Genomic DNA, 24,618 nt, shown 5'->3' on the forward strand with positions numbered 1-24,618 from the left:
TTTGTTCCTTGTTTTATTCAACATTATATTTCTTATACAAGCTCAGTGGGAATATCTTTAAAATCACTGTTTATAAAAATTTAAATCGCTCGTAAAATCTGTAAAAGTATTGGAAATATTTTCAAAGGAATAATCGTCAAATTTGTTTCATTTTTTTTTTAATTTATTGAAAATAATCTTGTCACATAACTTAGACTAAAAGTTCTTAGATAATACCCTATCTTTTTTCAATTTCACGACGCACTCAAACTTTCCCTGTGAACAGAAAATTTAAGGCATGTCTATTATTTTCAGCTGAACTTCTTGCATAGTTCATCTTTCCCATTTTTTTCTTTCCAACATAGACAGAAAAAAGAAAAGATGAATGATGCAAAAAGTTCAGCTGAAAAGAATAGATTTCATTTGATTTTATACTTGTAAAAGAATCAAGCTCACTGAGAACCATTCCTTCCTTGATTAAACATACATATTTTAAGATACTAACACACAATCGACACACGAATTTTTAAATATTGGATATGCTCCAATTTGTGCAATTCATGCGTTAAAACATCATTTTTCATGAAAAATAGATATAGATTTTATTGTGAATCATAAATCACTATTTATATCAAGATTATCACTTTTTTCAAGTCGCAGCAGACTTATGTAATTTTTTGCTTTGCTTCTCTGTGTACAATTTATTCATATAAAATATATACATATAAATAAGTAAAACTCCATTCATATTATACAACGAAACTAAGTGAAAATATATTACAGGAATCTCCGAACTTATATAAATACAAGTTGCCCCATGTTGAACGACCACCTTGAATATTTTAAACATTTCTCATTTTGAAAGAAAATATTTTAAATAATAGTTCCACATCTTTAAAGTAAAAATACGACACAAAGAACAAAAATTATTGTATTGATTTGTTGATGACTCTACTTTTATACGCGAAATAATTAGAGGAATCATGTAAAAAAAATCAACTGACGACATTCATATAAATTGAAAAACTTTTTTTTAATTAATTTTATCATTATTTGTTCCTCTTCGAATCAAACATTTGTATGAAATATTTTTTTAATACATAGTTTCAGGGATACTAATTTGTAACTTTAAAAAAATGTCCTAGTATATATTTTTCTTAAGAAATTATAAAAACTTATCTTCGAAATATTTCTTCTTAAACTGTGAGAAATAAATTAAAACATTTAAGATGGATACTCCAAATGAAAAAACTTGTACATTAATGTTTGTGACATTTCAAATCAATCAATATAATCGCAACAGAAACAATAAATAAATCATATTTTCTATGAACAAGATTATAAAAAACAACATTAAAAAGTCTAACTACTAATAATTTATAAATATTGAAAGTATTGAAAGTACTCTGTTCACATTGTTGCGATTATCCCGATTGTTCCTACGTTTATATAATTTATCGCATACTTTTCAGTATATGTACTTGATATTTTCAACAACTCACAGGCATATATAACATCGTCGCAGAAATGCAAAATTGTATACACGTAAAATGTACAAAATATCTTCTCTGGCAGTCGTAGTCATGTTGTACTGTGGGATTTATTACAAAATATAGGACTTGCGAGAAATTTAAATACTCGTATTTCGTACGTGTCTACGAAATAATGTATGTGCCAAGCATGATTTATACTTTGTAAACTCAATATCAAAAATTATCATACCCATACAGAATAAAATGCGCGAGAAGTTATAAGAGAGCCGAATTTCGTTAGAAAAATAGAAGACGAATACAAAATAACAATGATCCAACGATAGTGATGCTACAGCCGCGATTAATACTAGTACAGCTTAGTTTCGTCTAAAATTAACATTATCCATCACATGTTATATGTTCATTTTGTGGAACATTTTCTCTTCTCGTCACTCTCAAAACCAGAGTCTAGATCGTCGCTCTGACATTTTTTCAACGTGCAACCCTTGAAGCTTTGTCTGTAAGCTCCTCGTTCCATCAACAACTTCTTAATATTATCTATTAAATGTTCAAAAAAATTCGGATAGCCGTCGTATCCGGGAAACACATTGACATCTATTATCGCATACTTCCCAGTGTGATTTTCAATTACGACATCTATTCCAACTAGAGTGAGACCAAATATCTCTCGAATATTTTTAACAATTGTTTCGAATATTTGATAATTTGGCTTTACAGTTAAAGGAATGTCTTCTTCGGACAATATAGTCCACTTTGATCTACTCCCGCTTTTCGATATATCATGCGAGTTAAAGAATATTGTATTCAATGAATTACAGTCTTCTTGGTAAAAGTTTTTAAAACTAGGGCGCTCGACCACATGGAAACGATCACCCACGACGAATAACTTATATAAAATAGCGTTATGATTAATGAAATCCTGAGCGACGCAAGATAGTTGACAGTCTTTCAAGTCCTTTTCATTAAAGATAATCATCATCTGAAATTTAAAAGTTAAAGGCATTTTTTTTACAAATTCTTCATTGTCTTGCACATTGTGTATATTCAAACTAGTAAAACAGCTAAATTCGCTCGCTGAGCGGTTGAACACGATTAGTTCTTACCTGCGGATACAACTAATTGTGCTCAATCGCTCGGCGAATGGACCGAGTTACTTTACCAGCTTAAACTTGCACATTTTTGCATCTCAATCTACTTGCTTTGTGCAAAATACCTACCTTGTGCGCGTCGTTCGAACCATACGCAATAAGTGGCTTACAAACAAATGGATATTTAATATCATGCTTTTTTAACGTTGATGCTATTTCATGGACATTTCTACTTTTGATTTCTACAAAGTTTGGAGTAAATATATCTGAAAAAAGAATAAGTTGATGTTAAACACATAGCTCAGTTTCTTTATAATAATATTTATGTAATTATATAAACTGAATATATACCTTTAAACCGAATGCCTTCTTGTATAAACTCGTAAGATTTACATCGATTGCCTAAGTTCCTAATATTGTCCAGAGGATCGATAACGATCAGATCTGGATGTTTGGCAATGTATTCCTGAAGACGCGAAACAATGTCTTCAGCCTAAAAAGATACATTACATAGAGTCATTAATAGTTCAAATACAGAGTACAGCCCTGAATGTGTTCATACATTTTTATCACCACTTTCTGCATGTGACTGCATATCTGTCAGCTTGTGTATGAAAACGTGTAATGGTCCCTGGTTCTCAAAGTTTAAATTCACATCGATCTGAAACGTAAATGAAAGATTTAAGGATGTTAGAAAATTTCTTTTATCGCAGTTGCAAAAATAATGAAAAAAATATATAAAAGATTAATAGGAAAAATGTTGATATTAAAAGTACATTTTCTAGGGATGATCATCTGAGTCTTGCAAATACACAGACTCAAGCTTAACACATTGCAAGTAACTAGCCAATGTTACTTTTATTTTTATATAAATAAAGACAGAAGCACAGATTTCAGCATAACGCATAGGAAAATCAGTCAATCAGAGTCCTTCATTTTCCTCTCAAGGAAAGAATTGGTTAATTCTCTTTTGCGTTATGCAAAAGTTTGTGTCTCGGCCCTAACGATTAGATAATAACACCTTACAATTTTTTATAATGGAACGCCAGGTTTGGAATAGTCACTCGTTGACTCATTACATAACGAGTAAGATACTTTGATTCGTTATGTAACAAATAAAGTTACGAGTTACTTTTTATCAATGAGTAACGTGTAATGATAACGAGTCATTTGTTAAAAAAATACTACTTCAACCTTGACGTTACCGTTATGAAAAATTGTAATGTCATTGAATTGATATTATAAGATAGTAACGATAACAACATTACTTGTAACTTATTACTTCCTAGCTCTGTCTACATACACCAATTAACATTTGTGAGTAATAAAGAATAGGAAAACTTGAGAAAATGTGTGTTATATAGAATATATATCTTTGCACGAGGGAAATAACAGTTTGTTCTTTTTAACTTTCTTGCACTGTTCATCTTTTCTTTTTTTCTCAAACATGAAAAGAACAAAAAAGAAAGAAAAACCATGAAGTTTGGCTACAAAAAAGACTACAGGTCTTCTAGAAGAATCTTTCCAGAAAGAATACTACATAAGACATACATACAATATAAAAATTTCCCCTTCTTCAGTTAGATAAATTACTTTCGTGTAAGCCAAGGTATATCATCATTTATCTTTCATAACTTTTTATCTGAGAAATTAAACATCGGAAGAATCGGAGGAACCCTGCGTCTCGAACGTTCCACTCCGCCAACGACATCGCACAAGGCATGCCGCTTACCATTTTCAATCGAAACCCCTCGGACTCGCATATGTTCTCGAACTCGGTCCAGTTGAACTTCTGCCGCTTCTTCTCGGGCACCCAGTAACCGATGACACACTTGTCGCACATTACTCCGTCCTCGCTCGTGCCAGCCGCACCGCGCTGACACCGATCACGTGCGAATCGGCGCTCGTTCGACGGCGTCCGTGTCTCGCGCTCGCACGTCGCGGTCGTCCCCGTGGCGAAACGCTCGGCAGCACTCATCCTCGCGGCATGGTTCGGGCGATACGATTTCGCGAAACGATCGGTCGCATACTTGCGCAACGTGGCCGCGGGACGAGGTTATGTTCCGCAACGTTCTCGAACTCTCCGTCAGTTTCCACGCTCGTCCTTCGACGGCCGTTGCCGGAACGACGCCTCCTCGCCTCCTAGGCGCGAAACTAGATGCGTCTCTTCGACCTCGTCGTCTCCTCTCCGTTCGTCGCCCGTCTCTCCCGGTCGCACGTCGGCGTCGCAGATCCTATTGTTTACCTTCGACGCACACGCCGCACCGCACACGCCGCGCCGGAAGCCGTACCTCCTTATCGGACGTGCGTGATCGTCAAGTAAACACACGCTCCGAGTACGATCACCGGTTTTACAACCGCGATATTCGAGGAACGCGGAAAGATGCGGCGTAGTCTCGAGCCTCGTTCTCTCGGTTGTTCAAATACGTCGTTGGCTTTTCTGCGTTGCAAAACGGAGTCCCGTAATCGCTCGAGAATATCGCAAACAACTTTCTGCAGTTTATCGGGAAAAATTCAAGTATAAAGTACGATCAGTGTGGGGTTAACAGATAATACTTGATCTTATCTGTAAAATATTTGTATAGTAGATATTTGCTGCTCCGATTAATTCTTAAATTGCAATTAGAACATGCTGTTAATTTTCTTCTTCATTTAATTTATATGTTACAATCAAGAGAATACATGTGTACGTTCTTCCACATCAGGAACAATGTTTTGTTGTAATAAATAATTTGTTTAAAACGTACCCTGATCAAAACTAGTTAGTCTAAATAAATATTTTTACTTTACACTCAAAAAAAATATTTTAGTAATGTAGTTAGATTTCTCGCTATCTTTGTATCTGCTAAAAAGGATTGTTTGTCACACACAAATTTTATAGCAGTAACATTTAACAATATCTTCTACAAAATGTAGGCCTCATTGGCCCAATTATATAATCAAATTTTATAATAAATATGATTTTGAATAGGCGCCACAAACAAATTTTCTTTCTAATTTCATTAACAGTTTAGAAATAAATTCTGTTTCTGTTACTTTGATTGGATGAGTATCAAACATATGCAATATCACAGTGTTTGCTAATCGTTTATCTATCTCAGTTAATTTTTTGCAGCCTAAAGATTGTGGCTGTACTTGCAAAACCATTTTTTTGAGTGTACATATACTTCACAGAAGCATATACATTTTTTATAAAAACAAAATAAAATATAATGCCTTCAGAAAGAGCTGTTTAGTTGAGGTATTTTTTAACAGCAATCAAATGTTTTATGTAACAAAAAATGTTACTTCTGCGAGGTACATACATGTAAATAAAAAAATATTTGTTTATACCAACTAAATATTTTGTTTATTATATTAGCTAAAGCTAATTTTATTCGTAAGGGTTGTATTAATATCTTTTTTTAACTAAATTAAGGTAAAAAATTAATGGCTTATAAAATTAATTTAGTTAAAATTTACATGAACAAAAACCAGTTCAATAATTAAAAGTTATGGTAAGATTAAATTAACTTAAATTAAATTACAAGTTAGTTTTAAAAAGCATTATTCATATTAAATTAGAAATTTGTAATTTTTTTAAAGTTAGATTACTCAAAACAATTGTAATATGAATCATATTTTTTTCTAATACACAAATTTTTAATTTAAGAAAAAAGGTGATAAATTAAAAGTTAAAAATTATATCATTTAAAATTAACTGAGTTAAGGTAAACATTATTAACTTTTTAACTAGTTATTATCCAACCCTGTTTATTCGGTACATTTTAATTAAAATTATTTGTTGTTGTAACGAAACATTTTAACTAACATATGTGACTTTGAGTTCTTTTGCGCAATAATAAAAAAGCCATGCAAAAGCGATGAAATAATATTTCTTATATAGCACAATACATTTCAATAATGCTGCAGCAACATTGTAACCCAGATTACATGGAACATGTCAACGATGTCACACGAACGATATTAGTAATCTATACAGAATAAATTACTTCAACAAAAAATATCGCAGGAAAGCTGTATCGTTGGTTAAAAAGTTCTACACGGAACGTTAACTCAGAGCTCAGCCTGTTATCACACATAGTACATAAGTAAAAATCGTTGGTGAGGAGATCGCAGCGACCCATGATAAGTCGAAGTGTCACGTCGAAGAATTCACGACTCGTTCTAAACGCGTCCAGAACTTTCCAGTAGAGACTGTAAAAGAAACAAAAGAATTTAGAACGTGTAGAGCATTAAGAGAGCATTCTAATCCAGAGCGCGATGAAGTAGTCTATTTTTGAGAATTTTAAAACGATTTTTTTAACATATATTCTTAACATATATTCTTAACATAATGATTTTTTGCACATATTTTTTTACACTTTTACATATCTATTTGTACATATTTAATAAACATTTACAAGCTTTGATATAATAAAATGTTTATTAATTTTTATGCTACGTAAATTTAATCAAACATATTTTTCAAGTTGGCTGACACGATTTTTCAGAAACTAATGAATCGACTTCAACCTTTATGTATAAAAGATGTTTGTAAAACATCTCTGTTTATCGTCGGATTAGGAAAAATATTTTCTTTTAATAACAACCAGGATTAATGAAAAATATTGCAAATTATTAAAATAGCATGGTTTTAAAAAACAACATTTTTTTCAACAAAAGCGATTAATATATATGAAAAAAAACCGTTAATTCACAGATATCACAATAATCCTAATTTGAGTGATAAACAGACATGTATTTTACATATACACAAAAGTTCAAGTCGATAGCTTCAGCAGCTTCTAAGAAAGAAATCCATCAGAAATCCGTCAGTTGGAATATGTGCTTGTTATTAAATTTATTAACATAAAAACTAAGAAATTTAACTATATTAAAATTTGTAGTTATTTACTAAATATATAAAAGTAGATGTATAAAAGCAAAGAAAAATATGTGCAGCAATTTTTTTTTAATTCCCGAAATAAGCAAGCTTTTCCACGCTCCGATGGACTGGAATACTCCCTTGACGCAGCTTCTTCGAATTTTCTTAGCACTTACCACCGTGGAATCGTTCAAGGACGTTAACATACTCCTGGTGACGAGAACCGTCACGCTGCTGTCGCGATCCATCACGTTATCCTCGATTAAATCGCGTTTCCTCAGGACGCGCACCTCACCGAGGGAATACGAGCAAGAGCTCGGCATATACAACTCTCCCTCGGAATGAGACGTCTCGGAGGTTGTCCCGATCTGGAACCATGAGTTAATTTGCCGATGTAATATCCGCTAATCAAGAATTCTTCCTATGCCAACAATCTTAGATTACACAATAAAATCCAATTACAGCAAAATCGTGTCGTTATATCATTACGTACGTCATAGGCGTACGCTTCAGGATTTTTTTTTTCTTGGAGGGTGGTTTATTAATTTAGTTATCACATAAACAGCATTTTTTGCATTACTGAATTACGTTTTTGGATAACTTAAAATCTAGAATGTCTCCTCGTCTCTGATTTTGAATAGGAAATATATTAAAGTTTGTAAAAATCACAAGTTTTATTTTTTTCTTAAAAAAAATATGAGCAAAATAGTTATTGAAAAGGAAATGTATAGTTCTTTAATATTGCTATTATTATTATTATATAGAAAATATTCATAATAATATTTTTCTAGGAAAAAAAATTTTTTTTAAATTCATAGCAAAAGATGAGGGATATATTAGTAAAGATCTCTTGTATGAGATATTGCTAAATATAAAAAATGTAATATTAAACTAAAACTAAATAAAAAAAAAGAAGACATGAGGGAAATACGGGAGAGAGCATTCAATAAAATTTACAAAATTAAAGAAATATACAACTTTTTTTTCAAAACGATTTAATTATATTTTCAGAATTCACGATAATATCTCTGTAAATCGACATAAAGGCTATGCCATTCAAACTATCTTCTGTCATAGTGTTGCGCAAAAAATTTTTTTAATTTTATTGGAGGAGTGTTTGCTTTTTCTGGATACATCCATGTTGATATAAGGCAATTCAGTTAATATTATGATAACATTTGATCGTATTGCTATGCTAATTTATAACATCGTTTATAGTATTAAGCAATTTATAACATTATCATAATGAGAAAGGGAAAGGGAAAGAGAATAGCAATTTCTTCGTACCGATATCTGTCTCGTGATATTATTACAAAGATTTCTCATTCCATATTTTACGCGTTTCTCTCTCCTGTCTCACTACGAAGGCAGATAATATGAAATAGGGTCTTATTTCTTAAAGAGAATACTATATTCAGGTGTTTAATTGTATTTTGATCAATTTACATTAAATAGCAAGTTTGCATTTTTGTATTATTTATTGCTCTTTTTGTATTGCATACTGTTCTTGAAATTTAACCTGTACTCTCATATTATCCCCCTTTTTTAACTTTATTATATTTTTTTGTTAATACTGAAGTTAGATTTAAATTTTCTTAAAGTTATACCGTTTCTTAAAAGTTCCGCATAATTGAGAAGTTAATATATATTTATATCGTAGTAATTTTAAACGGAGCAATTTAGAAACGGTTATTCCATACACTGAAAAAATGCTATAATATAAATTAAAATGTAATTTGATTCAGTCAAACTTGACATCACAGGTTGTTACTAATATATATATAGTTGATTTAACTCAATTTTAATTTTATTTAACCATATTTGTTATTTTCTTAACTTTCAATCTTTTTGTTTCATTAATACTGTTATTAAATTAACAAGATATTTTTAATTTTATTCAACAACATTTTTTTCTCTATGTATTATCTGTCTGTAATAGTTAAAAAATGTTTACTTACTCTCCTTACGTTTGCACTTAACTCGCCATTGGTCGACCTGCAAATAAAATACACAACGAAAAGATTAAATGAGATAGTCTCGGGGACGGTTCCGGTCTGAAACCGCGATTTGAGTCAATTTGCCGATGTAATATCCGCTAATCAAGAATACTTTCTTTGTGCCGAAAAACTTAGATTACACAATAAAATCGAATTACAGCAGAATTGGATCGTTATATCATTTTGTAGGACAATTCAGTTAATACCCTAAAGTTAAATAATTCCGCGAATTAAATTATTAAAACTTCGTTATCCACCTATCATCGTGATCCAACAGCGTACTGCTGATGCTGGAGTTGGAGCTAGACAAGACGTCTATTTTATACTTCCGCGGTGCATCTGTCAAATCAATCGGCTGTCTCACGTTGTCGTTTCTCGCAGTTTTTTGAGGTCCCGGGATCTCATTTCCGTTTCTGCGGTTTTCGTCCACCGCGAACGTCGTCGACTTGCGAATTTTCTCGTTCCTCGTCTTCCCCGTCGAATTGTCCTCTCCAGCAATGTCAAAGGAGATTTGCTTGTTACGCGCCGTATCTTCTCGCAAAGATGACACGTCTTTTTCCGCACCTGTTAAAACGCTGTCTCGCAAAGGATTGGTTGAGTAATTATCCGCAGGATCATTGCTCCTCTCCTTAGGAATGTATCGGACATATAGTCCCTGCAAAATAAATAAAACTTGTAAACGTGTTTAATATTAACACTTCAAATAAACTATACACATATTAAAGTTATGCGAATAAGATTTATATCTTTATTAAATAATATATTTTATACCTTATTCTATTTATTATTAAAAATTAAATTATTTTTTACAACATTAAAACTTACAAAGAAAAGTCTCGATTTTCTGTATAAATATGAAAATATAATTAATAAGAAATAATGAAAAAAATCGGAATTATTTAAGTATTTGAAGTATTCAAGATGATTTATACAAAGTTTGATTGTGATTATCTGTTGAATTATTTTGTAAATAAATAAAAATAAATAAATTTTGTTTGCTTTACAGAATTGATCTCTGCATCGCAATGAAACTATATAAATCATCTTGAATATTTCAAGTGCTTAATTTAGATTTTTTTCATTATTTTTTATTAATTATTTCATTAGAGCACCTCTTATATTATGAAATAATTTTTTTATCCAGATAGGAAATCGCTGCCAAATTTTTTTCTACTACTTTCAAATGCAATATGAAACAATCTCATTTTTGCATAATTTTCTTAATGTTTTCAAAAATGTCCTATACATTCTTAATCAAAGCGTATTGCGAACGAGATTTTGTTTCACGTACAGATTCGGTGTCTTCCTTCGCCGACGAATGTACGAGACCTGCATCTTTTTTCGTTAGATTTTCGTCGGCGAACTTTGATCTGGCAGAGCTCGCATCCGAACGAACTCGTTCGTTCTTCATCCCTGAAACTTCCGAAGGTGCAAATAATATCCCTTTGTCCGCCGGCGTGCTACCGTCACGTATTTTCTCACTTGCAACTTCTTTCACCGCTTCTTCCGGGACATCCGATCGTGCATCGATCATTTGATCGGTTTTATTCGTGATACTCTTGCTCGTCTGTTGATCTTTATTAGCCTGTACGTCGTTCGTTTTATCTTCTCCAAGCTTTTCGACATTTGTACAATCTTCTTTGTTCCCGGATACCGCAATTGCGACAACCGAATCGGTAGCTTCTGCGTTGCACTCCTCTCTCGATTTTGCAAATGCAATTTTCGTAGACAATTGCAAATGTTCGGAACTCCTTTTGGGATTTTTCTCGTTGTCGCTACGAATATCGGGGATCTGTTTTAACGATTCGGCCTCCGAGTTTTCCTTGCTGTTGCTCTTGTTGTTATTCTTAGAGCCTCGAGCAGCCTCGAAATGAACCGCGAAACGAACGCTCTCTCTCGTTTCTGGAATCGCGGGAGGGAAGTGTTCATCAGGATTCCCGGGAGTGTTAGATTCGCCGACAATTTGTCCGATATCGCTCGCATGATCTTTCGCACGCGTTCGCGAAATCGTCCCCTCGAGCCTCGAAATATCAGCGACGTTCCGAGAGAGCGTCTCCTCCCTCGCCGTACTGTTCTCATCGACACCTTGGTCCGCCTGATTTTTAGCATCGCTAAGAACAATTTTTGCAACGTCCGCGCTTTCCCTCCGAAGACCCGCGTCCTTTTCGTCATTATTCTCAGAGCGTCGCGTAGACTCGCATCGAGCCGTGGAGCGATCGCCGTCTCTCGCCGTTTCGCGACATTCGGAGAAGTTAGACACGCGCTCGTCAAGACCTTCGAGCTCGTAGGAATCTTTGACATCAATTTTCGCTTGTATCTCTCGCGCCTTTTCGTCTCGCGACGTTCCGCGTACATCGATCGCGGTTGACGGTGCGTTCGTTCGGGCCACCGAGGAATCGGCAGTGTCTCGAGAGCGCGTCTCCCTGTCGTTCGTGTTTCCTCGATCCGACTGACTCTTAACGTTAATCAGGATATTTTGTAAAATGTCCATGGTCTCCGTTTGCCGCGCGTCGCGGATTGATTCGGCCTCGCGCAAATGATTCAGAAGCTTCTGCACCGCCGCGGGCGTCGCCTCTCTCAGGGACCTCCCTCCGACGCTCCGACGTTTCTCGTCCTGCAGGATGTAGGTGACGAGCTGGTCCGCGACCTGGGACGCGTTCTTCTGAAAGAGCTGCGCGAAAACCGACCCGCCGTCGTCGATGTATCCCTTCCCGGAACGAATCTCGCGTCCCGAGAGTTTACTCGCGTTATCCCGCGCGATTTTCTCCTCCCGCTGACGACTCGTCTCCGTGTGCGTGCTGGATAACGCGGGCACCAAGTTGGAGAACGTCGTCGTGGCATCCGACCCGTCCATCGACGTTTCCGACAGGCGCGCCTTGGCCGCCGACCGTTGAGCTTCGTCGCTGTCGCGAGAAGTCCCGCCCGACGCGGGAAACACGCTAGACTCGACGGAGTTCTTCGAGTAATTGCTGCGAGAGCCGTTCTCCGTCGCGTTCGTTCCCAGCGGCTCGTCGTCGCTCGTTCGACGCGTCTCCGAGACCGTGAGCTCCTCGTTTCTCAATTCAATCTCCAAAACTGACGATCTATCCGACCTTTTCGACGCGAGCTCGCGATTCTTATCGGCCGACGAGTCGCGACCAAGTTTCTCGCGATCCGCGTCCCGCGACTTTCGCTCTTCCTCCTCGTTCAGCCTGCACTCCGACAGTAATTCCGAAAGATTCCTGGTCCCGCGAACGATACGCTCGATCTTCCTGTCGTTGGCGTGCAGAATTGAATCCAAGTCGTCGAGACGCGGCCGATACAAGTCGATCTCGTTGTCCAAGTTGTCCTCCGCCTGGGAAACGTCGGCGGCGCAGCCCCAGTCGAACGATCGGCCGGCGACGTCGCGCGGTCCATCTTGCCCGTTATGACTGTTGAACGTGCGCGAGAAGTGTTCATCAATCGTGCGATAAGGCCTCGGACTTTCCTCCTCTCGACAGCGCGAGGCGATATTTTCGCGCCGTGGAAAACCCGCTCTCCTTGAGATGTCGCCGGCAGGCGGTGGCTTTGATCGATCACCTCGGTTCTCCTTCGCCTGGATCTTATCCACTACGTCGCTTTCGTCGTCGTTCCGCGAGCGCTCGGCATCGCTCATCCCGCAGAATATTCCGTCGTCCTCCGCGTAACGGATCTCCGCGTCACCCACGATTTCCTCGTGGCTCTCGCGCCTCGCTTTGTTCTTCGATTTTTCATTCCTATCGCCTCTCGAGGTCTCAATCACGGCGAATTTAACCGCTCCTCGGCTCGTTGCGTCTTTCGAACGCTCGGATACTCTTGCGCCCGCGAATCCTCGATCCTTCCTCTCTTGCCCGTAATCTCGGTCTCTCGGGGATTCGACTCGTTCGTCAAATTGCTCGGAATTCCCGACGTCTTGAGGAATCTTTTCCGCAGGAGTCGTCGGTACCGCTTCGGTCGCAGCTTCGACGATCGACGTCCCGATCGGTTTTCCTCGTTGCAAGGAGTCCATTCTCACGCGTCGAGTCCTCGGTGTCCCCGATACTTCCGGATCGTGCGCTCCATTATCCGCGTTCAGGATAACTTCGTGACAGAGGGTGTAAGTGGCCGTATTTGCGCGGCTCTCCGTCCTGAACGGTTCCGGCGAGATGTGCACGTCCTCCAGATCCTGCCTGGTCAATTCCCGGTCGACGATGTGCACCGACGGTCCTATTTGGATCTCGCACGCGTTCTCTCGCGCCAACGACGTTCGCCGAAGATCGCGAGCCGTCGTCGTCGTAGTCGTAGTCGTCGTCGTGGTCGTTGTCGTCGTCGTCGTCTCGTTCGCGATCTCAATCGATTCTTTCGACGACAATCGGACAGGCGACGCACGTGCGACGCACGTCCACGCGACCGACCGTTGCTTCCGTAGCCCAGACTCGACCAGTCGGCACGCCGTCGTCGGAATACCCGAAATTTCGGCGTCGTCAAATCGACCCTGCGAACGGTGACACGAGGAGAATCGCGCTTCTCCGAACGCTCGCTCGCCTTGCTGCCATTCGCCTCTGATAATCTCGAGGAGCATGCATCGTGAATCTTGGAGGTCACCAGCTCGCGAACGTACAGCCGCTCTTCCGTCTCGTCGTCCAACGGCGGCTCGTCCGAAAATCTAAACTCGCACGATAATAATACAATTACGTAAATAATAAAATATTAATACAATCAAAGGCTCTAAATTAAACAAATAAAATTATAAAAAGAACAGATTGACCCATAAGATACGGCGTTGGGGTTTTTTTTTATAGTCTTGACGTAATCGGCTTTGTTATTGCCTATGAAAATTTGCTACACAATCTACTATGGCAATTTTCACGATATGACATTCTACAAAAGTTCATTGACCGAAAGATCAAAACGTTCCTAACGATGTGAGAATGTTCCATGTTCGATGATATTTGTAAATTTTGTACTGAAGAGGAGTCGAAACGATTGCGCTATACTGTTACAAATGACATGAAATTCATTGTTATTTTTAAGTTACGCGTTAAATTTAATGTATTTATAACTGAAAAGCATGCTCATGAAATTTAATGCACTTTTGACAGTAAAATGTTTTCAATGTACTTACTTGAAATACACTTCCGTTACATTTACATTAAATTCTGTTACCGATTTTGAACAGTGTACATATTGTATATCACGCGATCTATTTGTAACAAATGCCTTTTACAATCGTTTAATTTTTAATTTTATAGAGTTTCAAAATAGCACAAAAATATCTAGTGCCGGCTCTTAAGAGTCAATCTATTCTTTTTATAATTTTATTTGATCAATACATAAATGATATATACACACATTTTTTAATACATCGCGATCGAATGGTAAATTTAGGCGAAACTTTATTTAAACATCGTTACTGTACATATCATTTAAATTCAGATCAATACACTGAAGTTTTTTTTTTTAATGAAAAAAATACATTTTCTTGAAACCATTTGATGATATTTTGATGCAAGCATTTGTTCTGTTTAACTAATAAGTAATTAGATATATTACCTTAAGTATTATATAACTTTATATTATTATATTTTTTACATTTAAATAATAATTTTGCAAATAACCTAATACGTTATTAAATAGTTTTCTTAGATTAAAAGATCTGATTGTCTTGAATAAATTAAAAGTAGTCTAATAGTAAATATTTTCTAAAACTGCAAGAAAAAATGATTTGATTAAAAATTACTTCTTCATTCTTTTTATATAACTATTTCAATGAAGAAGTCTTTAATTTTATTGCAAATAAATAAGCCATTAGGCTTGTGTTAAATAAAATTTTTTGTTCGAAGATATTTTTTCTTTCAGTGTAAGCAATTTTTGAAATTAATATTCTTAGGTGACATAATATGTCGTGATAGAAGTTACGCTGAAAATTGTTTTTCGAGAACAATCGCAATTGTTGAAAGAAGAGACTGTCGAGACTTCAATAAAACGAGATGGAATGTTCTTATAACCACAAATTTTCTTTTCCACTCACGTATTTCTATTCCGTCGTGCGGAATCGAAGCTCGACGTTGCGCAGACTTCTATGAGTTGCATCTTTGCATTGCTAATAATCTTCTCGGCGTTTTCGAGCGCGATCGACGTTTCGGGACTTAAGATGAGATTGGAAGGCTGCGCTTCTACCGGTCGGCTCGTGCCAGGCTGCAACTGACGTGCGATATCCATCGTGAAAAGTATATTTGAATGGCCAAATAACGTTAGATAAATAAAATTGTTTATGTTAAGTACCGTTTCCTCGTTGGTGACGCATTTCGCTCTTTTACGAGATTCCCTGTCGCTACCACAGGGATTCCAAGTTTTACTCGTGACTATCGATTTTTTAGATGCCGCAGTTGCAGGCTGTCGATTCCCATTGTGTATTCTGATATCATTATCCTTCTTGCGCGCTACATTCCCCTCGTGTTTGCAATAACACGTGCGAACGGAAGTCATCTCCCCTGGAGATGTCGTAGAACAGACTCCGTCGTTGCACGTTTCCGGAGAACTCGAATTTTCCCTATAACAAGAGAAGAGGTACCCATCTGGAATAATGTATTTTTTTTCTCCACGTCGTTATTGTTGTCAATATTTACGCGAGAAAAATCTTTATCAAAGTAACAATAAAAAATAAATCGGCGTATCAAACGTCTTCGTTCAGAAAACGTGGACGCCCCTGCATTAATTGCTACTCAACGTATTAATTATTTAAATGTATCCAACCAAAGGTGAGCTTTGATAACCTTTACGGAAAGTATCGAACGGTGAAAGTTTTCGCAAATGGGAATAAATTGGAGTGAACGTCGCCGCTACATTTCTGACCACGAGTCATATTAGCAGAGTGTGAAAAAATAATGCGGCTGCTTTTTCTCGCGCGGCGCACGATAATGTATGTCGCGTGTCGTACAATGAAATATTAATAGCTGAATATCAGCGTCTCACTGTACGGTTTAAAAAATGCATCAATCGGCAAGCACGTGCAACGTCCTTGTACGTGCACGTAGCGTTTAACTCCAATTATAATAGACACCATGAAAAGAAAAAGAATTGTGAATCATTGCACGCGAATCATCACGCGTGCATAAGGTAAACATTTCAATGACCAGACATGTATCTATATCCGCAAACACTTAAACAAAAACTTATTATTAATCTCAATTACTTTTTTACTATAACATAAAAATTTAATTGTAATTTTTAAATATTATAATTAAATTCTGATAATATTATAATAATAGTATAAAAAAAGCATTTGAGATTAATAATGAAATTTTGTGCAAATGTTCAGGATATATAAGATTCGTCTCGTCACTAGGACGTTTACCTTTGTGTAATTACAATCTCATTGTCACAGTTAAGATGATACGTTAAAAATATGTATAATGTTCTTGGAACTTAGATATATGTTTTATATATTTACATAGAAAGAACGCGATTTTGCTGTATGTATAATATACATGTGTATCTAAGAATTTAGCTAGATACAGATCTGAAAATAATTTTATCGCAACATTAAAGAAACTAATTCCATTGAAACAATGAGGAAAATTTTGAATTGCAACCGGTTTCTGGATGCTGCATTGGTATTAAGGGACAAACTAACGGCATCAACTTACAGATGATCATTGAATTTTCCGAATTAAACATACATGTTGATTGTAAATAAAAGCAATGTTTTGAATACCGTTTTATTTTTATTATGTTTATTCATAACAGTAAAACAATAATATCACCAGTTTATTTCGCTTCCAACATACTACATGTCTATTTTTGTTAAAATCTATTATAAGCAAAACAATGTAAAGTCTGCAATTTTTTCGACTTTTTTCTAAATTTTTCTCTTATGACTGCGCCAAATTGACAATAATATCTTTTTTTTACGTTTTGCTGACTAATGAAATAAGTTACCAAACGAGATCTCTGTAATATTTTCCGAAAGATTTTATTATCTTAATTAAACTACAATTGTAATTTAATTAAGATAATTTCTATGCTACACAGAAAAAATTAATGTCAAATAAACAATTCATTATTTTATAAACAAAAATATAAAATCTTGTTGAAATAATGTGATAAAAATATCAAGCATGATGATTAAAAAAATGTTGACACTCTAACAATCAGTTTGAGCTCCCTGCATAATTATTTTGATGGTCTAACAAAATTATTTTCAAATCTGTAATTAGCTAAATTTTTAAATACTTTGGCAAAACCGTTCTCTTTGTAAAATACTAATATTTAATAATTTTTAATGAAAATTAAAATTAAAAATTGAATTAAAATTAAAATATAATTAAAAAATAAAATAAAATTATAAATTACTAATTATATGATACATTATATGATACATTTCTATATTCGAAACTTGCACCCTAGTTTAGTTAATTACGAAATTGGGAGAATTTTATGCAAATAAATAGAAAAATTTACGAGTCAAGTATACAAATAAATATAAAAATAATTGTTCTCAACGCGCGTTATCAATTGAAAACGCTGCAGGTCGAAAAACGAGAGAACAAAAGAACGTTGGCGTTACGTTCGAGCTGCAAAGGCGGGTTCAAGGACCGACGATAATAAAGCTCTGAATCTCTCTTTCTCTCTCTGTCTCTCTCGCTCGCTCTCTCTTTGAAGCGGGGGTGGTCGCCCTCCCGTTCGCTCCAGCTCTTTCCCGACTACGACTAGAAATCAAGCGCAGTTCCCGCGTTACGTTCAGCTACGTCGTCGAACCTTCCGCGATCCCGGCCGGCTGCAACCGACGTTTCTATAGACAACAGTATCGATCCTTAAAGGGGAGGCTCCAAATTTGCGCATCGTAGTAAAACCGAGCTAGCACACTTACACACACTCTCTTTCTCTCTCTCTCTCTCTTTCTCATCGTCGCTGCCGGCTGTCAAATTGTCCCTCGATTTCTTCGATCGCTTCGAATCTCCTCCAGCATTCTAAGAAGCGAATTTGCCGAAGAATCGGTTGAAAAAGAAAGGAGGAGACGGGCGACAAGGTACAAGGATGTTCTCCCAGCTCCCCGATGCCGCTCGCACGTAGCGTTTGACCTGTGAATAACACGCCGGCGCTTTTTGCTGCGCGAGTAACTCGCGCGTGAAACACGCGCGTTACACACGGATGACCGTTCCTCGCGTCTCTCGTCCCGATGCGTCATCGCGCGAGATGCGCCCCTCGGCCCCTCCTCCCTCCGGACCATCCCTACGGCGGACGCGTCCACGGGGAAAATCGCGTTGGCATTTTTTCAAAGGAAATGTCACGCGGGCCGTGCCACAACAAAGCAGATGCGTCTCGGCCGGCGCGGCAAGGACACTAATTTAGCCGAGAGACCGGGTGGATGCGATCGGACGACGGATGACGTCAGCGATTCTCTCCTTCGCTGTATACGCGCGTATAGCCTGCCGAGAAGCCCTCGGCCGCTTTAACGCTTCCTCGCGCGCGTGATCAATAACAGTACGTCAACGGTACGTAATGCACAACGTCCTTTAAAGACGATGGACCGACGTTCCGGTCTCGCGACCGACAAAAAGATTCGCGCCTTCTCGCGAGCGATTATCGATTGCCGTACTCTGAAAAATTCATTCGCTTAGAAATGTTGTAATTGAGAGACTTGTACAATCGTAAGAGTCCTGGAGAGAAAACGATTTCGAAATGATGAAACGTAAATCCATGAATTGATATTTTTTTTATCAAGTTTTCATAAGTTTTATGTTTAATTTTAATTCGCTTTTTCAAGAGTTTTAATTTAATTGGATTCGATTTCTTTTTTCAGTCTTCATTCTGTGAAGAGTATGAATGATCGTAACATTTTGCGTATTTGTGTTTTACTTTCTTACAGATTTAGATTAGAAAAAACAATTCAGTGCCTTCAACAAAACTTTCTTCGAAACACTTTTTAACAGCAATCAAATATGTTGTTTTTATACAACAAAACGATTTAATTATTTTTGCAAAATACATTTTTCTGTTTTGTTCTACGGGCCAAATAATTTTGTTCTTAGATTTTTATTTTTTATAACAAAATTTATTTAACATTTTTTTATTATTACATCAAAGGTATTTGTTGTACGAATAAATTGTAAATAAATAACAAAAAATGTGTTTCTAATTCTAATCGTTTTGTTTGATGCAAATTATTTTGTTGCTACAACAAGTAGGTTCGTAGAACAAAACAACTTTTTTCTACGGTGAAAAAAAACTATTAACTTGACTAAATTTTTCGATTTTTTTTCTTCAATTCAAGTATTTAAGTTAAATATGTAAGTAGTTTACAAAAAATACACTCTCAGAGAAAAGTTATGTTTAAATTGATGAAATTGTTTTCTTAACTTGATTTTTTTTTAAGTAGAAGTAAAAAAAAATACTTATAAAGAAAATAAATATTTTTAATTTCGAGGAATGATGTTAACTTTTTTTTAAAGTAAATAAATTATTTGTTCAAATTTATTTAATTTGAAAGAAAAAATACTGACAGTAATTTAGTTGTTCTAGTTTTAAAAATATATTTCTTTTATTTAAAAAGATTTGCGTTGCACAACCAAACCATTTCTATTAATTCTAACAAAAAGAAACAGAAAAAAATGTTTTCAAATCAAAAAAACTTTTCTTTAACCGTACAGCAATGCACAAATTTCTTTGATTCAAACAAATATTTTTTGACTCGTAGAAACTTTTCTCTAAGTGTATAAAAGCTTAAATTTAAGTTCAAATATTTTATGTTATAAATATATAAATACCTGAACTGGAGAAATTTAATCCAGTTGAAAAATTTGGTCAAATTAACAACTTTTTTTTCTCAGTGTGTTATAATATATTTTTCCACCTTACGACGCCATCGCGTCGCAGAGAGGCCTTCTTCAGGTCCGTTCGTGACCGAGCATAAAAGAAATTCAAGTCAAGTACTGCGATCTCCAGTGGATGCATTTATTGCTGAATTTTGGCGAAGCAGGCACGTATCTAATCTTCAAAGTCGACGGATTAATGCGCACGCGGAGCGCGAGTGTTTGCAGCACGGGATGGCGGGAGGGGGCTCCGATATCTCGCGATTTTATCTAACGCGCGATCGCGAAGGCGTGATCGTCGCCGGCTCGCGTTAGTCACCACGGTTGTAATTTACGCGACGTGCTATCGCGCGCGGCTTTCGTCACCCTGTTACGGCTGGCTATCGCATAATAACGGTCTTCATGCACGGTAACGGTCGGGAATGTTGACCCTTAAAGGCGAAAGATAGCTCGGGCGCGAGAAGAAACAGCCGCGCGCGAGGAACCGATCGCATCGGTTTTGCGATTTCCACGCGGAATGGAGAGACTCACAATCGGAATGAGAATCATTATTTATTAAACGCATCGGGGCTACAGCAGAGTTTTTTTAATTCATCGATTGATCAATCGCATTATGCGCGAATGCAACTTTGCTCTGTGAAAGCTGCACAATGCGATTGATTAATCGATGAATTAAAAAACTCACCTTTTATCCCCTAAGGCGTAAAAACATTGTTACAAAAGACGAACGGTACAGTCGCTGCAATTATAAATGCAAGGTGCACAAATAAAGCAGATAATAAAGCCATATAAGAAAGATTGAGGCAATGAAAGGGAGAAAAAGTTCCTTTTCTTTTGCAAATTAGACTGACAGGCGTAATCTTTACGTCACGTGCGTTTTCAGCACGTTTCTTTTTGCGCTGCAAGAATATAATCTAGATCTCTCTGTCGCCACTGCGCCCGGCAAAAGGTTTCTTTGAATAAAAAAATAGTTCATTCAAAGAAATTTGTGCATCGTTATACGGTTGGAGAAAAGTTTCTTTAATTTTTTATTAAAATTAAAAAAATTAGTTTGTGCAACGCAAATCTTTCTTTTTTTTAAATGAAAGAAATATATTTTTGAAACTAGACCAAATTATTTCGTACATTTCAATGTCAATCCTTTCAAGGATTTACATTTACGTTAAAAAATTATTTGTATTTAAATAATTTCAACGAATAATTTATTTACTTTAAAAAAAAACTAATGACGCTATTTCTTGAAATATGAAATAAATTTTTATTTTCCGCAAAGTAATTTTTACTTCAACTGAAAAAAATCAAGTTTAAAAAAACGATTTTATTAATTTAAACATAATTTTTCTCCAGGTTTATTAATTCTGCGTCATGGCCGCGGGTTTCTCGCGACTAGACGTAAAGATTTTTCGGAAATATCCGTCTTCTTCCATTTTTAATTGGCGTCTGCCGAGGGGAAAATTACATTTCCGGTTCCGCTGGACTGATCCAATTTCCAGAGACAATTCGGGAGCCGCGTCCCACGTAAATTAGTCCTACATCCGAGGAGAATCGATTTTATTTCCCCGGTCCACTCGTCGCGTGTATCGCGTGGCCGTTGAATAATTTACGTCTCATCCGCTTTAAGCGCGGAGTCATCGCGCAGCGCGCTGTACAGCGCGGGGAGATGGTTGCCTTCCGAGCCGTCTGGAACGTGCACAGATCAATATTCCGCCACGTTACGTTCCTCGTTCCGCCCTCCTTCCTTCATCCCACCCACTCCAACTGAATATTGGCATTGATTTTCACGGTTCGGGAGGACTCGCCACCCTCCCCTCGGGGACTGCGGACCCCGGACGGAACGTTCGGGCTTAAGGTCGCTGTGTACACATTTTCACCCGTTTATACATACATATATGTACGTACAAAGAAAGAGAGATTCATATATCTACATAATTTTCGCAATGTACTCTCAAAAATAGAAAACACTGAAGTCTACGTGTTTAATGTCTATTTTCACCGATGTAGGCGTACCTTTGATCTCCGTTTAATTTACTGATTATCCTTTTCTAATTCTGAACATTGGAAAAAGATAAATTCAGATCAAAGTTAATCTACATTGGTGGAAAAAATGAACGCAAGATGATCGAACGGTATTTAAGTTTTCCATCAAATTAACTTGCATTTCTCCAAATCGACCGCTCTCACGGCGACCTTTAAATTTAGATAGCAAGTACTGGCTGCGAGCATTGGGCACGTTGCCGTTTTTAATCTCAGAGAATGAAGAATCGAAGCTGTCAGCAAAAGCAAACAAAGACGTGACGGGCTACTGACGCGTCACGGTCGATTTTCGCGTCTACGCCGTGGTATTCGACGACGCGCGGCGCAGTGAAAGCTCAGTTCTATGAAATAAAGGCGGAAGTAACGAATGTTATTACGGTCCACGTGAACTTTCGCTGTCGAAACCGCTTGGCGATATTGTTATATCAGACGGCTCAAACGCCGAGAAACGGATGGACGCCGCAATTCGACGGCGGAAGTGATGCGGAAGTGATGCGGAGGTGGTGGTGGTGGTGTGGTGGTTGCGGGAATAAAAGAGAAAACGCATTCGTTCACATCAACACATATATTTTGTTTTTGCTTGTTGCATACATACGATAAACAGTACAATGTTACGCGTTCCTCGAGGTATGGTATACTAGAAAATTTTCATTATCCACTACTACAATTGCTATTCGACGTATTGTTTCGTCATATCTCTTCGGCTTCGTGTTGTATCTGCGTTAGCTATACGAGAATCGTTCAAGAAGGGGAAAAAAATAGGAAAAAAAACAAATTAGATAAAAAAAACAGAAAGAACGGTAGGAGACAAACGGAACGAATTACGATACGAGCGTGAGAGTTCCTCGTTTCTTTCGCTTTCGATCGGGGAAGGACTATCGCGCGTCCCTCCGTGCGCGCCTCTTCGAAGAGAGAAAAGCCGAAACTGGCGACTTTGGGCGGATTGGTCGTCGACAATCTGATGGAGAGACGTAACACCGTTATCTCGAGCGTTTGCCTCGCAAACATCCTTGTTCCCTGCGCGCCCCAATTCCGCTCATCCCCGGTCAACTGTTAACAATAACGACAGCAACAGAGATAGACGGAGGGTAAAGTCAAGCAGCCTCGATAATTAGCAATCGATTCGCGTCGCGGAATACGTACGAAAAAGCACACGTCTCGGAGAAACTTTCATTCCCGAGCGGGCGTGACACGACCGAGACGCATCTTCCCGCGGAATTATTACACGCGTTGGAAGAGTGCTCTGAGAAAAGGAGATAGAAAAAATTGTACATCTACGGAAAGTGTGATCGGACGCGGGGATGAGAAGATCACGCGACGACCAAGCCGCCCGTCGTCGAGAGAGAGGACCTCTCTCTCTCGTTTTTTTTTTCTCCGGTACAGGAATTCGTTTACGGATTTAATACGTTTAAAAGGAGAGCGCGCGCGCGCGAGAAAACAGGTGTCCTGCACTGATAACAAGAGTCTAATAATAATCAAATCTAGATGACGGTTACTGAGCTTTGGTGAAATAGTTTCAATTAAATATTCAGTTAATATGATCAAATATTTAGTGAGATTTAGTAACTATTGTTATATTTGGTTACCATTAACATAATTACTAAATATAATTAAATATTTGATCATATTAACCAGACATTTAATTGGAATTATTTCACCAGAGTTAGATTACTATTACTAAACTCTTTGTTTCAGCGTGCGTGAGAAAGATTGCGGGCCGCCGTCGCCGAGTCCCTCCGATTGCCGGGGTGGTCGTAGGTTGCCTTCGCTACCCCCCTCTCGACCGGAACTCGACGACGAGACAGCCACGTTACAGCTGTAAGAGATATTGCTATTGAGCGCTCCCTCTCGACATCTACGTCGTCGTCGTCGTCGTCGCCGTCGGCGGCGGCGGCTCCTGCGCGATGCTGAAGCGCGTCTAAAACTTGCAACGTTGGCGTATCGTATCGAGGAAAATATGCGGCAAAGAAACTGAGGGAAACGCGTACGGAACGCTTGCCGATAAAAGTTAGGAAATAATTATTCTTAAACATGCATCACACAATTATTCAATATATTTTATACCCAGCTAACCGACCTCGAATGTCAGTTAGCTAGGTATAAACATATTAAACAATTGTGTGATGTGTGTATACGAGACGCGCTCGATATGTTAATTGCGATACAAAAACGGATAAAATATATTTAACAATTCTTTATAAAATAATTTATTCACTCCTTAACTCTCGTCGATACGTGGGCAGGACGCGTTACGTGTCACTCTTAGAAGTTTTTGCCTGTTTTTCTGTTTACTTGGTTCCTTTAATTATGAATCGAGACGAATGCGTGTAACATCTCGGTGTATCGTCACACTGGTAACTTGTACGATAC

The 24,618-nt window shown here is 37.3% G+C and overlaps 2 protein-coding genes across 2 annotated transcripts in view; both read right to left on the minus strand.

Moving 5' to 3' along the window:
- Positions 1–141: 141 nt before the first annotated feature.
- On the minus strand, positions 142–5,904 carry LOC105195554 (inositol-tetrakisphosphate 1-kinase). The gene is made up of 5 exons (XM_011161005.3): positions 4,293–5,904; positions 3,123–3,221; positions 2,912–3,053; positions 2,690–2,826; positions 142–2,451 (listed from the first exon to the last, which is right to left on the minus strand). The coding sequence occupies exons 1-5, from the start codon at positions 4,536–4,538 to the stop codon at positions 1,873–1,875; spliced, it is 1,203 nt and encodes a 400-aa protein (XP_011159307.1). The 5' UTR covers positions 4,539–5,904; the 3' UTR covers positions 142–1,872.
- Positions 5,905–6,727: 823 nt separating this feature from the next.
- LOC105195553 overlaps positions 6,728–24,618 on the minus strand; it is a 96,703-nt gene continuing 78,812 nt past the window's right edge. Inside the window, 8 exon segments of the mRNA XM_039447962.1 lie at positions 6,728–6,757; positions 7,604–7,795; positions 9,386–9,422; positions 9,682–10,079; positions 10,716–13,648; positions 13,651–14,066; positions 15,432–15,604; positions 15,686–15,953. Of these exon segments, the coding sequence (XP_039303896.1) occupies positions 6,728–6,757; positions 7,604–7,795; positions 9,386–9,422; positions 9,682–10,079; positions 10,716–13,648; positions 13,651–14,066; positions 15,432–15,604; positions 15,686–15,953 (4,447 nt within the window).

Source organism: Solenopsis invicta, chromosome 4 (genome assembly GCF_016802725.1).
Source record: "Solenopsis invicta isolate M01_SB chromosome 4, UNIL_Sinv_3.0, whole genome shotgun sequence".
In the NCBI taxonomy this organism is placed as follows: Eukaryota; Metazoa; Arthropoda; class Insecta; order Hymenoptera; family Formicidae; genus Solenopsis; species Solenopsis invicta.

Coding starts and splice junctions, on each gene's coding strand:
- LOC105195554 (XM_011161005.3), bottom strand. CDS start 4,538: ATGAGTGCTGCCGAGCGTTTCGCCACGGGGACGACCGCGACGTGCGAG. Junction 3,222..4,292: donor AGGGGTTTCGATTGAAAATG/GTAAGCGGCATG, acceptor TTTACGTTTCAG/ATCGATGTGAATTTAAACTT. Junction 3,054..3,122: donor CAGAAAGTGGTGATAAAAAT/GTATGAACACAT, acceptor GTATCTTTTTAG/GCTGAAGACATTGTTTCGCG.